The sequence below is a fragment of the Miscanthus floridulus genome, chromosome 5, assembly GCF_019320115.1.
Source record: "Miscanthus floridulus cultivar M001 chromosome 5, ASM1932011v1, whole genome shotgun sequence".
NCBI classification, from domain to species: domain Eukaryota; kingdom Viridiplantae; phylum Streptophyta; class Magnoliopsida; order Poales; family Poaceae; genus Miscanthus; species Miscanthus floridulus.
In genome coordinates, this window is record NC_089584.1 from 96,484,659 (window position 1) to 96,500,203 (window position 15,545).

The 15,545-nt window shown below is 47.7% G+C and overlaps 2 protein-coding genes across 3 annotated transcripts; one reads left to right on the forward strand and one right to left on the reverse strand.

Annotated features, from left to right (window-relative positions):
* The first annotated feature begins 7,428 nt into the window (after nucleotides 1-7,428).
* LOC136450288 (uncharacterized) lies at nucleotides 7,429-9,176 on the forward strand. Of its 2 annotated transcripts, none has more exons than XM_066450671.1 (2): nucleotides 7,429-7,819; nucleotides 8,340-9,176. In XM_066450671.1, exons 1-2 carry the CDS (start codon nucleotides 7,508-7,510, stop codon nucleotides 9,096-9,098), a joined length of 1,071 nt encoding a protein of 356 aa, XP_066306768.1. In that variant the 5' UTR covers nucleotides 7,429-7,507; the 3' UTR covers nucleotides 9,099-9,176. The 2 variants fall into 2 exon arrangements, with proteins under 2 accessions (XP_066306768.1, XP_066306769.1); XM_066450672.1 differs by having other exon boundaries at nucleotides 8,349-9,176.
* A 423-nt stretch (nucleotides 9,177-9,599) lies between these two features.
* On the reverse strand, nucleotides 9,600-14,037 carry LOC136450287 (probable beta-1,4-xylosyltransferase IRX9L). The gene is made up of 4 exons (XM_066450670.1): nucleotides 13,703-14,037; nucleotides 12,579-13,560; nucleotides 10,572-10,821; nucleotides 9,600-10,098 (listed from the first exon to the last, which is right to left on the reverse strand). Exons 2-4 carry the CDS (start codon nucleotides 13,502-13,504, stop codon nucleotides 9,928-9,930), a joined length of 1,347 nt encoding a protein of 448 aa, XP_066306767.1. The 5' UTR covers nucleotides 13,505-13,560; nucleotides 13,703-14,037; the 3' UTR covers nucleotides 9,600-9,927.
* Nucleotides 14,038-15,545: the final 1,508 nt, after the last annotated feature.

Below are 15,545 nucleotides of genomic sequence, written 5' to 3' on the forward strand. Positions count from 1 at the left end.
AAAGCCTGGGAGTGTACATTGTGGATACTATATATGTTCTATAATGAGTAACACCAGTGCCTACAGAAGACACCCCTTAAGGGTACGTTTGAACCTCTTCACCCGTAGTATAAAAACTTTGTAAATGGTATGAAATACTAAACCAAAACTTGTTCTCTTGTAGTGGAGAGAAGAGAAAGGAATGAAAAGAGACCCATATAAGGATGATCAATTCTTAGAGCTCGTCGGCGACCTTTGTAACTTCATATTGGATCAGATTGTACACGTCAGAGGCGCCTACCATGACCGAGAGTCTGAGTTAGGTATAAATCCTCAGTACCAACACATTCGTGAGACTGAAAGGCTAGCTCTAGGACGTTGATAACAATGTGTATAAAATTTATATATTTAATGATGGATTGTATATATTCTTGTGAATTGGACTTGTAGTTGTAGTTTATAGAATACTCTTGTGCTTGTAGTCGCGGTCGTGGGGCGTTCGGTAACGCGAACGCGGTTCGGAACGCTGGTCGCGGGGCGTTCGGCAACGCGAACGCGTTTCGAAACGTTGGTCGTGGGACGTTCGGCAACGTGATTTTGAATTGTAAATTTAATTTTTTTTTGCAGGAAAACGTACTGTAGGGGCGGTTCTAGATTGAACCGCCCCTACAAATACCTGTTTATAGGGGTGGCTGGTACTACAACCGCCTCTATAAATAGATTTATAAGGGCGGCCGGTAATACGAACCGCCCCTATAAATCGATTTGTAGAGGTAGCCTGAGAACCGCCCCCTACAAATGTATGATTTGTAGAGACCCTTGCGTAGGAGCGGCTGGGCAAACCGCCTCTACAAAGGGTTACCGGCCGCCAAATGCTTTTTTTTTAGTAGTGATAAAAATGTGTCGCAACGAAGAAAAGTACTATATGCTGTAATTTTGCATTGAAATCAAGATCAGAATGATATATAGCAGATAAACACGACAAAAGCTGGAGTAATAAGATATATACATCTGCCGAACATTATTGTGCATCCTTCTAGCGTCGACTATCATCCAGTTTCGTATGTTACTAGCCCACAAAAATAATCTATGGCTTGTATTAAAAGGAAACCAACGGTATCGAAACGGATCCTGCCTAGTACGCTATCACGAGCTCATGATCGAAGGATTGGCAGCGGGTGCAGGTGGGTGGCGGCAGTAGCGGCACCGTTGCGGCTGCTCGTCGTCTTTCTTTACGATGAGTACATGCAGGAGGCTGTCGCCGAAGATGTCCTTGCCGAAGATGCGGAACCGGCGCTGCACGAAGGCCCAGACCTCGACGGCGTCCTTCGCCTTGAAGCCGCATTGGTCGCGGATGAAGTCGAGGTACCCTTCTCCTTTGATGATGGTGCCGCGGCTGCTCTCCCACCGCGACAGCAGCAGGTCCTTGGCGCCGGCGTCGAGGTTCACCAGCCTCACGCGCAGCCCGCCGTGCACTTTCCCCTTGGCCTTGGGTTTCTTGATCTTCTTGGTCTCGGTCTCGGCGGCGGCGCTGGAGGAGGCCGAGGCGCCGTCGTTCTGCGGTTCCGCTTCCGCCGCCGGCTGCTGCTGCTGCTTCTGCTTCTGCTTGCCAGCTGACCTCCGTTTAGGTTTCGGGGCTGGGTCTGGGAGGAAGAACAGGTTGGCGTCGTGGAGCTCGGCGGGGGTCAGGAGCGGGCGGAGGCGGTGAATGGTGCCGTCTCTCGGGATCCGCAGCCGGTTCTGGTGAGGGTCCAGGTCGGTGGCCGTCAAGCACTTTGCGTCGATGAAGTGCACGGGCAGGTCGGCGCGCAGGCCCAGAGCCAGGAGGAAATGCCTGCGCAGGCACGGCGGCTCTTCCCTGCCGGCAACGGGCGACCGCGTCGTCCACGGGTGAGGCGGCGGCTGAGGCGGGACAGCGGAAATCGGGACGGCGCTGATGGGCTCCAAGTCGCCGAATGGCCGCGGTGCCGATGCCGCGAGCAGGAACAGGGCGGCGGCGTTGGGGGACGTCGACGTGGAGGCGGAGGTCTCCTCGTCGTCGTCCCGCGCACGCTTGTTGGCGGCAGCGGCGGCGGCGGCGGCGTAGACGACCATCTCGAGAGGGCGCTTGTTGGAGCCCGAGAAGGACGGCGCCATCGTTTCGATTTTTCGCCTAGTCGTTGCAATGCGGAATCGAACGAGGAGAGGCGTAGCCGGCGCGTCACCGCGATATAATATGGAGCGGCAACTGGCCATGTCCCTTCCCTGCCTGACGGAGTTGGAGTCGGGTTCCGTCCAGGAAACGCCCCGACCTCTTCGATTTCGTTCCCACTTTCCCAGAATGGCCCCATCCGATTCCAACTCCAACTCCGAGCTAGGGAGGCGGCGCCGACTCAAACGCCTTCTATCCTGCGAATGGAACACTGCTTATGACACGAGTTCAGGCCCACTTCCTTGCACGGAGGGCATGTTTGGATGGAGTTTCTTGGGTCAGCATCCCGTTTCTTTTTCACTTCCAGATAAATCAAATATACTTAACTTTAACAAAATATATAAAAAATGTTAATATTTATAATACATAATTAATATCATTAGATAGATTTAACGATCTAGTTTTATAATATTTCATTTAGAGTCACAAATATTACTAATATTTTCTACAAATTTAATTAAAGCTAAGAAAATTTGACCGGTACAAATACCATAACGATAATAAATAAAAAGAAACAGAGTGAGCATGTTTGGTTGCGAGATGTTAACCTGTACAGAGTTGTCTGTGTAAGGTCATCCCTAACACAAAGTATTTCCTCCGTCCCATAAAATAGTCGCTATGAGATTCGTGCTAGTCAGATTTTTGTTAAGTTTGACTAGGTTTGTAGAAAATATTAGCAACATTTGTACCTCCAAATAAATTATTACGAAAATATATTCAACGATCTATCTGATAATACTGATTATGTATTAAGAATATTAATATCTCTTATATATATATTTGGTCAAAGTTTAAAAACATTAACTTCTCGACCAGTGAGAATGACACTTATTTTTAGACTAAGAAAAGTTTTAGGCTCATAGCCACAATAGGCTTGGACACCACGTAAAAAAGAGAGAGCATGGATGATGATTTGGCAGTGTCTTCATATAACCTGCAGAAGCATATGTGACTTGATATAAAGGCTTGAGAAAAGAGAAGGCGTGTGAAAAAAGATGTCTCTAGTTCTAGTGTCTTTCTCCGTTTCTGGGGCAAAGTAGCATCATTTCTGCTACATGTTTGCATGTGCGTTGGGACAATAGTAGTTTTAGCTGCTCAAAGTTTACATGGCAGCAACTTTTTCTCGAACCACTAGCCGATGTTGGTGTGTATTGATGTCGCTCTAAGGGTTTGTTTGGTTAGGAGGCACGGTGGGATGAGATGGGCCTGTCTTTGATTTTAGAAGTGGAATGGGGCATTTTGTGTTTGGTTGGGGAGGACAGGACCATCCATGTTACATGTTTGGTTTGAGGACACTTAAAACTAGGACCAGACATTAACACGTGGGGCCACATCTATTATTTTTTTGTTTTTCTTCTTTTTTTATATACCTTCATCGCCAACCTCCTAGACCCCACTACGCTGGCAGTCGCGCCCCCACGCTCACGCCTCTACTGCTTGGATGCGAGGTCGGCCGCACACGAGCTCGGGCGAGTGCTACTCCTCCACCAGTGAGCTCGGTTGTGCACGCTCCTCTTCCTGCCCTTCTCCGTCGACGAGCTCGGCTGCGGCTGCGTAGCCTTGCACGCGTTCCCCAGAGCACCGCCTCGCACCCCGACAGCCGGCCCTCCAATCTTGCCTTCTTCCTCGACACCCACGCCTGTCTAAATCCTTGCTCCTCTTCTTCCTCGTGCTCCTTCACGCGCACGTGCAACGCTCATCTCACTTGTCCGTGAGATTTTTGGTGGCAAGTTGAATTCAAATCTAGAGCGTATATTCCCTAGTATGATTTACATGTCTTTAGCTAATTTTGAACTAAGCATCGAGCGGAGATTGGATATCCCATCCGAGACGATGCAGTCGCTGCAACTAAACACTACCTAACAACTTGGGTGTCATGCTAAAAAATCGACCATGTAGAAGCTTCCATGAGATACTAGCAGGTCATGAGAAAGCTGGATTCTTGTTTTGGCGCTCGGCGTGAACACATGTAACCTGAAAACCGCAAAACCGAACCGAACCAAAATGTTGGAGATTCGGTCTATCGGTTCGGCTTTAGTTTTGACATCTAGAAGCTTTGTTTGTCGGCTTGGTGCACGATTTTGCCCCCAAATCCAGCCAAAAACCATTAAAAGCGGAGGGTTTAACCTGTGTGCCATTAAAAAAGTTTGTCGGCTTGGTACCACTAAAAAGTTCGAGCGGTCCACTGGTCTAAACTTATTTGCGGTCCACGCCATTCTGTCCACTTTGGCTACTAACGGTGGCTAACGGAGCTATAAAAAGACTTAAATGCCCTTAGACCAGAGAAGGGTAATGAAGTTGTGTTTCCCCCGTGCCACTCCCTGGCTAAGCGTTTTGGCGCCAAACTGATTGGCGTTGACCCTTCTTGACCACACTAATTTAATTGATATTCAAATTATGTGCAAAAAAAATTAGTTTTGAACATTGTAGATTTGAAAAGCTCGCTACTCTTATATTAAACAACAACCTATTCCGACGGCAATACTTTTGTTCCAGCTGGTATCAAGACTAAAATCAAAACAAAATAATAATAAGCCAAACTAATATTTTAAAAAAATCAAGATTCCTTTCCAGAGCGTCGAACGCCTTGTGGGCGTATTCGAGGCGGCCAGCCGGCCAGACTTGGCGTACATGTCAACGAACGGTTGTCTCATTGTACACGTCCGGCTCGAGTTGATGCCTGAGGAAGAAGCAATGGGATTCCATGCCATGGGCAAGCAGCCCCAAGCTGGCCAGTGGCCAGAGACTTGAGTATAGGCTCGACATGGAGCTGGAGTCCGGTCGCATCCCTCGCTTCTGCATGCTCCGAACAAAGCCGAACGCTTCCTGGTCGCGCCCATGACGCGAGCAGCCGGACAGCACGACATTCCATGTCGCGAGGCTGGGCTCGAGCGGTCGAGCCGGTCCGACATCGCCATGCGCTCCGCGTGGTCCAGCGCGCCGTCAACGAGGCCGAGCCGCGCACAGCAGGCGACAACGGTGTTCCACGCGACGACCAACGCGTCCTCCGTCTCGAGCACCCGCCTGGCCACGCCCACGTCCGCGTTCTCGGCGTACATGCCAGCGAGGAAGCCCGGCACGAGCGGGTGCGCGACGGCGTGGGCGTGCACGGCCCGGCCCGCGCGCGCGCGTACCTGTCGGGACTCGAGAGGCACCCCACGGCGCCTCGGGGAGCGAGCTAGCTACTGGTTGGTGGTGGGTGCCTGGGTGGGCAGCGTGCGGAGCGAGAGAGAGATGGCTTGCGCGGCATCGACGTCTGCATCCTCTGCTGTGGCCTCGACGTCCTCCACTTATTCACCCGCGACCCCTGCTTCCAGCGTCTGGACCTGCAGGCACCGCCGTTGTCGGTGGCGCCGTCGCAGTAGCACGCCTCCGGAGTGTTCGACGGCGAGGAGGCGGCGGCCCCCGCGGTGGACTCAGACGCAACTGGGCCTCGTGCTGCTCCGGCGAGCTGGATGGAGCTCCGAGGACGTGTCGGACGCGCTTGAGCTGGACGTCCGTTGGTTGGGGCACCGCCGGAGATCGCCGTCAAGGTCGAGCGGCTCACGCAGTCCGTGGCGCGCTCCTGACTGACTGACCTCCCGCCTCCATCCAAACGGCACGGGCATCCTCGCGGATGCGCGCGCGGAAATGCTGCAGCCGGCCCCCGGTGGCCAGCAGGCGCGCGATGCGAGCTCGGTCCCGGAGCAGCGGGAGGCGGCGGGCGGTGAGGACTCTTTTTTTTTTATGAAAGTCGGGCGGTGAGGACTTGTGAAGGATAGGATGGGGAAAGAAGGGGTATTTTGGACATTTAGACACGTCGGGTCCATATGTCAGCTGTCAAACCGTTAAAAACTAACGGAATGTCGACGAAATGACATGGACGCTAAATAGGTTTGGACCGGTGGTACCTATGACTGCATGAATTTTTTAATAATTTATTAATAATTACAAACTTTTTAACGATACGTGGATAAAACCCTCCTAAACGCGAGGTGCATCGCTCGTCCATCCTGACTGGCCCAACAATCCTTGCTCCTGTGCCCTTCTAAGTTCCCACCGTAGCCCAACAATCCACCAAGCCCAGCAGGCAGTAGCCCAACATGTGTGACGCGACGGTGGCGGCGCCAGTGCAACTGCCGACTACGCGACGAACGAGCTACGAGCTACGGTGGAGGATGGCGCAGGAGAGTTCTCTGGAATCTTTGTTGAAACCAAACACAGGACCAATATAACCCGAAATCAAAATTGTCAGATTCTCTTTTTCTTTTTCTCTAGAGCAATTGATTGCAAGCTTTCTCAAAACCGAAGTTCTTCAAATCCAAATAACCGAACTGAATTGTCTCTATTTGGCGTAGCCGAGCAGAGGCAGCGTACAAAGTGTTACAAAACTGATTATGTGAGTGGGCTTATATCGAATTAATTCTCGAACCTCAGAGTTATAACTGAAGAAGTTAGAAGGCTATCTTCAATCTATACGTATGTATTCACTATTCTAATGATGAAAGAAGAGAAGATTGGTTCCACAAATAATCATTGTCTATTGTGTAATTCTACTTTCTGTGATCTTGCGATGGTTACCGGAGACGGGGTATTCTACTAATTCTCATTTTTCTTATCGCTTGGACGATAGATTGGGGATTCATAACTACTTAAAGCATACCCTGCGCGTTGCTGCGGAAATTGTGGATGGTTTAGAATGAAATTATACTATATATAATTATTTATATGAAGGAATAAACTATTATAAATTAATGCTAGCGGATTACGTGGCATGCTAACATGGAGAACGAAATGCTTATGGCTCCGTTCGCTGGTCTGAAACTTGGTTGAAACTAACTGAAAAACACTGTTCTGGCTGAATTGTTGTGTGAGAAAAACACTGTTTCGGCTGAAAAAAGAAGCCGAACAAGCCGAATATGGGGTAAGCCGAACAGGGCCAATATGTCTTGCTGACATGGACTTCACAGTTGCATATGCTAGTGGGTTTAATTGTACATGTGACACTGTATTGCTGAGGTAGACAACTTGGGGTATAGGAATATAAGATTCGCTAGTTGGGTTTAGGAATATAAGACATAGAGATTACATATTATAATACAAAGAAGTTGGATTATCTTCGAGGGGAAAGGAGAAAAAAAGAACGGAAAAACAGCTACTGCCGTACTGCGTGGGAAGCTCGTGCTACACTGGACTCTGGCCCCACTTAGCCCAAATTCATTTTTCTAAAGATTTTGAATAGAAAAGAAATTAAGAAAAGGGGAAAGGGAAAGATTATCTTCTCCCTCCCCTCCCTGTACACAGCTTTCTGTTACGGAAAAGCGGGCAGCGGCGGCCGGGCGGCCGGCAGGCAATGCAATGATAGTAGCTGCTGCCCCTGCGCCTCCAGTTCCAGCACCACCAGGCAAACCGCCCTTTCCTATCCTCTCCTCCTCCCTCCGCCGTGGCTCCTCCAGCTGGTGGTTCTCCAACGGCAACGCCCATGGAAGAGACAGCACCACGAGCAGCAGGGCGACGAGGAGGAGGTGGTGGTCCGACCCCGACGGCAGCCAAGAAGACTACGGTTCCTCTTCTGTAGAGGACGATTACGATTACGATTACGAGGATGAGGCTGCGTTCCCCGGATTTGGAGGTGCCGGGGAGCTGTTCGACGAGCCCTGGTTCTCCAAGGTCTGCTACATACGTACTATATAGAATTTCTGTTCCTGTATTTTTTTCCCCTTTCTTTCTGGTAGGCTCTGTCATTTTGCCATCAATAATTTCAATTTTCTTTTTGAAAACATAACTTCAATTTTCTTGCGTGCTCTGGACAGTGAACGTATAATGGGAATATGGGATTGGGATCATAGATCCTTTGCCAATCATTCTGAGTTACATTTAAAAATGCTTGAAACTAAATTAAATCATCCTTCATTTTTCCTGGTATTAAATCAAGCAACAATTTTTTTTTTGGCCTAGTGTATCTAATTAAACCAAATCTCTACTTATAATTCTCTAATTGGGATCTTAACTGCTCACTACAATCAATTAACTCAGACTTATCAGCTTCTGTTCCTGCTGCTTTTCATTTCATCAGTAATTTAGCATGCATATCAGATCAGCACTGTAATAAAATCAACGAACGAATAACTGTGCTTCGTTGTTGTAGTGACTGATCAATGGCCTGCTGCTTTCTATACTTGTGGCCTAGGTATTTAAGACGTACGGATTCCTGCTACCGGTGATGCTTGTGTCCATGTTTGCTGCAACGGGGACAAAGGCCTTTCTAATGGCCATGGTGTTCCCGCTCGGTCAGTCGGCCATATCATTTCTGCTTGAGGCTGTATGGGGAAGGAGAAAAGGCATCCGCGACGACAGGCGGTGGAGGAGACCAGTCCAAGAGGAAGAAGAGGAAGATTACCCTGAGGACGCCACTGACTTTGCAACAGGTGGTCGAGGCAATGGATACAGCGGCAGCAGCAGCAACTATTATGAGGGGAGGAGAGGGTGGCGCAGCTACCAGTCAAGGGTTTCTAACGATTTTGCTGATGCTGCCTCAACTGCTGTTGGAGCTGATGATAACACCAAGAGCAGCAGCAGTGGAGATGACTGGGGAGGCAACAAAAGCGGTGGTGGATATGGAGGATGGGATGAGCTTCTGGACAATAACACTGCTGCTGCCCAGGAGGCAAAGAGGAGCAGCAACTCATTCTCAGCTGGCAACACTGATTACAGCACGAAATCGCGGCCTTCAGCAACTGGGGAGGAAGATGCGGATTATACTGCCGCTGCTGGTGGTGGCGGAAGAGTGGAGCAGGGAGTAGGAGCTCCTCCAGAAAGAATGAGAATGAGACGACGGCGGATGCCAAGAACGATGGGGCTGGGCACTACCAGGTACAAGCAGGCGCCACTCTTGATGCGCTTGTTGGTGGCAGTCTTCCCGTTCATGGGATCATGGTTCAGGTTGTAGCATTTGTAATGCAAATGTAAAGGAATTAAAGCTGTGGACGTTATTGGCAACATATACGATTTGAACTGATTTCATTTCCATTTGCGTTACTGTTCTATGAACTAAACAGCACGGTAGTGATTTATATTAGCCAGCAAAGGATTACGATTGTGAAATTGCCTGCGTCCGGTCTTCAGGCAGTCACAGAAGTTTGGTTCAGTCGGTCTTCAGGCAGTCACAGAAGTTTGATTCAGTCGTAGGCAATTTCACAATGGTAATCCTTGCTGCAATACTATTTGACGAGCAATTCGTAAGTGGACCAAGAGACACGCAAGTTTAAAGTTTATAATCAGTACTCTGCTACCACAGTACGCTGCAACTTAATTGCCTCGTCCGATAGGGACATCGGTTGCCTAACACCACCATTGCACAAGCACAAGGCAAGATGCAACATATGCCATCATCTCATCAGCGTCGCGAGATCGCTTTCGTTAACATCTGTAAAGTACTGTAAGATGTATGTATATATGTACTTATGAATGAATGAATATGTGTGTATGTATGTATGTAAAGAACAGGAAAAAGAGAGAAAAATGAAAGGAAAAGAAATATACAAGCCTATCTAGGTTGAAGAGCATTGAGAATGCAGCGCAACGGGGGAGAACGAATTTTTCCTTTTGTCAGGCAGGCTTGTTTGCTTTCAGCTGTTGTTACTAGTATCACATTATTCGAACCAGGTCTTGGCAGAGCAGCTTCGCATGATCCTGGACGCTACCAAGTTCAGGAAGGCATAGGCATCGTCATCATTCCACACTAGGAGGAGCGAACAAAAAGATCAGCAACATTGCAGTTATGTTATAGGCACGATGATGTCTAGGTTCTTCTGCAGCAGCCAGCCAGTAGGGTAATTCAGCTGTGGAGGTTCCAAGTCGAAATTCCAGACCATAACCCGAGTGCAGTTGTCTGCGAGGCCTTCCATTTGAGTCTCGTCCTCGACAAGCTTCTCAATGAATCTTGACTCCTGCGGTGCCACGATTTGCATCAATATACAGAAAGATGTTTCCTTGTGTGCTTTAGTAAGTTGCCTCTTTGGTAGGTTTTATTTCAGTACTGCATACCACCACCTATAACAAATATTCATGTGGCACTCATACATTTTAACAACACTGTGGTTTCATGTGTTACTCTAATGTATGGATGGTACTTCAGTTACATTTGGTTCAGATTCCTCTCAATAGGTTGTATCTTAGGTTCAGTAATTCACTGAATCTAGTGAATCTTCATATTGCAGTTTTATCCAACAGGGAGACATTGCAGTGATTTATGCATGCTCTGCTGGATTAAATTTAGTCAGGCAGATATTACCATTAAGATGAAACATCAACACAGTAGATTGGTTTCTATTAGGAAACCGAAGTTCCACATGTGAAACCATATAATCGTCTTCTTTGTTTTCTACTTTTCATTTTAATTAAAAATAGTCATAATACTAACCTGCAAGCCACCTCTGCCACCTGAATGGAGTATAATAGACTCTAAAGTGGGGCTGTTCCATCTCTGGGGATCCCAAAGTACAGTGCTGTTAAAAGCAAACCCAGAGAAACCAATTGGAAATCGACGAGGTACACCCCTTCTCTGGTTTGTATGCCATCCAGTGACTTGATTACCCCTACAAACGGGCCCTTCCAAAACCACCTTGTACCTGGCTCCAACATGTGTTGCTACTGGCCACGTACCAAAGCGCCTGCAGGACATTGAACAAAATCATCAGGAACATTTTCGACTGTCACTTTGAGACGAAAAGTGCTCATAGAAGACTGGGAACGGTGAATATTACTGTGTTATAAATAGCATACATTCCCGAATTAGGCTGTGTTTAGTTCGCGAATTTTGGGAATTTGGCTACTGTCGCACTTTCGTTTTTATTTGGCAATTATTGTTCAATCATGGACTAATTAGGCTCAAAACGTTCGTCTCGCAATTTCCAACCAAACTGTGCAATTAGTTTTTTTTTCGTCTACATTTAATGCTCTATGCACGTATCGCAAGATTCGATGTGATGGCTACTGTAGCACTTTTTGGGAAAGTTTTTGGGAACTAAGGCCCCGTTTAGATCCAAAAAATTTTGGATTTTGGCTCACTGTAGTATTTCGTTTGTATTTGGTAATTAGTGTCTAATTATGAACTAATTAGGTTCAAAAGTTTCGTCTCGCGATTTCTCGATCAACTGTGTAATTAGTTTTTTTTTTCGTCTACATTTAGTACTCCATGCATGTGCCGCAAGATTCGATGTGACGGATACTGCGCAAAAATTTTTGGAATCTAAACGGGCCTAAACAAGCACAAATATTGAAGAAAGTACTACAGGAGCACTCATAGTTGTACTATAGTGACTAAGAGGTCATAATCCCCTGCTGTTCTCAGATGTGAAAAGCAGCCAGCTATATACAGAGTAGGGAGGTCATAATCCCCTTGTGTCAGGAATCTCAAGGAAATATTATTGCTCTGTGTACTTGGACACACTGGTACGAACTGCAGCAGGAGAGGTTTCACTATGGATTGCAGCCAGGGCTAAGGATCTTGGGAGTTGAATAGCTGAATAATGTTGCTAACATGGCAATAGTCGTTGATTGTTTCTAGGTTTTATTTGTGGCACGAGTGAACTGATATCTTGTGGGTGTGTGGGTTTGGCGACTTTTATTCCTTCTTTAGTGAAATGGCATGCGTCTCGCGTTCGAGGGAAGAAAAAATTGGACCAGGACGTTCTACTACATTGCGTTTGCATCCACACCAGAAGGCAGTTAGTTAAATGACTAAAAAGCGATACGCTTAGTAGGATATCCTTTAAAGGCATCTAAAGTAATCATCAAGCAAGCTTTTATTTAGTGGAGGAAAGAAATGACAAAAGCTCTGCTTCCTATTAAAATTTTGAAAATGAAATAGGCTTTAGTATGGTGGGCCATTCTACAGCTCTAGCAAGCACAGAGCACACATAAAAATGAAATTATAGCTACTAGAAAGGAAGACTGATAAAGTGGGGGGGGAAGGCAAAAAGGAAGAACTGGATTCTTGAATCAAGCTCCACCTAAATGCATATCTCCATCCAACCAAATAGACTGCAAACCTTTAGTTTCTAGAGAAGTATTGTTTTAGCAGAGTTGATTGTATCATTTACAACACCACTCCATATCAGAGGACTTTAGAAGCAAAATAAAAAAAAATTAATACTAACTAGCAATCACAGGCATGCAGTCTCGATATGGAACAAGCAGAAAGATTTTACAACATCGACAAGCAAAATACATGGCAAAAGGTAGCACGACCAAGCAAACGATTGGTCAAAAGTATTTTGATGATTAAAAGTGCATCAGTAAACCGTGTAAATCCATGCTAAGTTAGGTTCGTCCATTATTTCAAAATTTGTCCATGAATAAATTTGTGATAAACAAAACTACTATAAATTCCAGTACCACAAAGAAAGTGTCAGCACAGAAAGATCACCTGGTTTTTCGCATGTCTTCAAATAAATCAACTGAGTACACTCTCTCCTCATCAGCAAAATGTACTATACCATCTAAACGGTGCTTCTTGATATGAAAAATTGCATTGTTCTTCTGGCAGACAATAATCTTCCTTATGTTTGTGCTGTTCCTATTGCAGATAAGATGTCTGTACATAACCCCAGAAGACCTCAGGATCTCCGCTGTTTCACGAGACTGATATGGCCACTCCGCCACAATCCACAGAAGAGGAGGTGGTACATTTTTCAACACATGAGCCAGACGATTCAAGTAATACGCCTGGTGTGGTCGAACAGAAGTCGTCGTCACAATTATCAGCTGCTTCCTCGCAACAAAGTCAGAGTCATTAACAGAAGGTTGGACATGCGACGCTTCAATGAAGTCCGCCTCATCATCCAACATCGCAGGAACTGGAGGACTCTCATCAACCAGTTGTTCTTCGGTGGCTTCAGTCTCTGCCGCAGCCACAAACGGCTCCAACTTTGTACTTTTAAGTTCCAGCATTTGTCTGTCAACCACATCTCCATCGAACGGCAGCGTCTCGTTTTCAGAATCTATGTTGTTGGATAAATCGAGAGAGAAGAGCGGTGTGAATCCAATGAAAACTCCCACCAAGAAGCACACAAGCAGATGGAACATGGGCCTCTTCCAGTTCATCCCCTTGTACTTTGGCCTCTCCAAGGACCGAGCGTGCCTGTGTGATGACAAGGCCGCCCACAGAGACTTCAGGCTGCTCGACATCAGGACAGGGTCAAGAGAAGCCGCCGACGTCAACAGCCCTCTCATGGCGACGTAGGACTGCGAGTACGCCAGCTTGGGGGACGGCGAGGGGTCGAATTCCGACCAGTCCTTAACCGACCCCGCCGAACCCTCCCGCTGCATTGAGCTGGCATTTCTTCGGGCCATCGCAGGAGCTCAGCGCCGTCGTCGAGCATGTACAGCACTGTTGTCCAGCGGCGCACCTAACGCGGGGTCAAAATTAAAGAAAATTACCACGCAGCACAACAATCCACAACAAAATGGACCGATTGGTATCCGCCACTGAAGGAGAATTCCGAATTATGCATAGCGAAATGAACTTCGATTCAAGCGGGGAGTCCTTACCGATAAAAGGAGAAGCAAGCAATCCCAAGCGGGTCGGATCTTTACTCGGCGGCCGCCCAGGGGAGACGATGACGGAAGGGCGAGAGATGGAGTCGATGGCGCGAGGGCGCCTGATCCGGGTGGCGGCAGAGCACCCGGCCGGCGCGGAGGGGATTGGAACTAGAATCCCAGCACAGGAAGGCAATTACCTGTGGTTCTTTCCCTCTTCTTGTGTCGGCCTCGGAATTTGTCTCGGGAGGTAGGAGTTGGTGAGGGTGGAGAGCGAAAGAGAGGAGATGGAGAAGAGGAGAGTAGGAGGAGGATGGCTGCGCAGTCGCCGTCGGGAAGGTGAGGGAGACGAGAGACCCCGTTGCATTTAAGCCCCTGAGATCGCGGCATTTTAAGATACTCATCATTGGCCATGTTTGGATACTCTAGCACAGCTAGAGGTTAGAGTTAGTTTCTAACTCAGGATTAGCCCTGAACTAACTCTAGTCTAAAAGATGTTTGGATACCAGGGTTAAAATGATAATAAATGTGCTTTCCAAATCATTGGTGTGGGTGAAAGTAGAGAGAAAACAGTGGACCCCACCTCAAATAACCCCAACTAGCCCAAATAATCACCTCTTTGGGGGGATAGTTTTTTAGGGTGGGCTAGTTACAAATAACCCACTCTAACCCTCCTGTTTGGCTACTTTAGGGCTAGTTGAGCTCCAACTAGTCCAAACTAGCTCTAACCCATGGATCCAAACAGGGCCATTGATAGCCATAGCCATGCGGCCATTGGCCATTGTCTAGTGCTTGTGGGCTTGTGGTGCATTCAACACGGTATGGCAAAAGAGAATACTTTTGTAATTCATTGATTTCTTAAAAATATTACGTATATGAAGTCTTGAAATGGAACATGAAATTATCTTCTTTTTGGAAAAAAAAACACAGAAGCTTATATCTATGCCACTACACCTAACACAGTGTACGCTTTAGATTATAGACCATATAAAATCATAGAAGGTACTAGAGTTTATTGTTATGGATATTATGGTCATGTTCGTTTCTCTTATAATCCATCTTTTTCAGTTTGTTTTTTTTCATCCGGAACAGTGTTTTTTTTCCTCACAACAAATCAGCCGGAACAGTGTTTCGCCTTGTTTTTTCAGCGAAGCGAACGGGATCTATATTGGGATTTGCTATCCTACATACGCCTGAAATTTTCCTTTGTTTCAGGAGATTGATCTGAACCGTTGGATCTTCATCCAACGCTCCACCTCTATCTCATGTTCATCTTCTTTCTCCAGTCGCCCCGCCCCAGCCTCTGTTCGGTGACCTCGCCACCCCCCTCCCCACCCCTGCCACCGCGGCGCGGTCATGGAACTCCAGCCTTCCTCTTCCCCTCCCCCCGATTTCTTATCCAACCCCGATGAACGGTCGCGACTCCCTTGCCCCAACCTGGCCCGACCGCCTCCACCGCCGCTGGGGCCCCTAAACTGCCCTGTACCATCCCCACGCCCTGCCCTGCCTACCTCCCCGAGGCCCCTCCTTTTTCTAAGCCCGCCGAAGTTGGGAGAGAGAGGAGAAGCTCGACGAAACCCTAGATCCAGGAGGAGGAGGGGCTTACCTCGCCGTCGCAGCCATGGCCGCCACCAGATCCACCCGAAGCCGCTAGAGTTGGGTGGCCGCCGGATCCATGGTTGGACACTGGCGTGGGAAGGCGGAGGGCTAGATCCGCCATGGCCCTTGCCGGGAGGTCGTCGGGCGCCGGCGAAGAGAAAGAGAAGGCGAGCGGGCGTCGCCTGAGCAGTCGCGTGGATAATCAGGCGACTGATGTATAGGGAAGGTGTATTATATTAGTCCGTAACAGAATTGG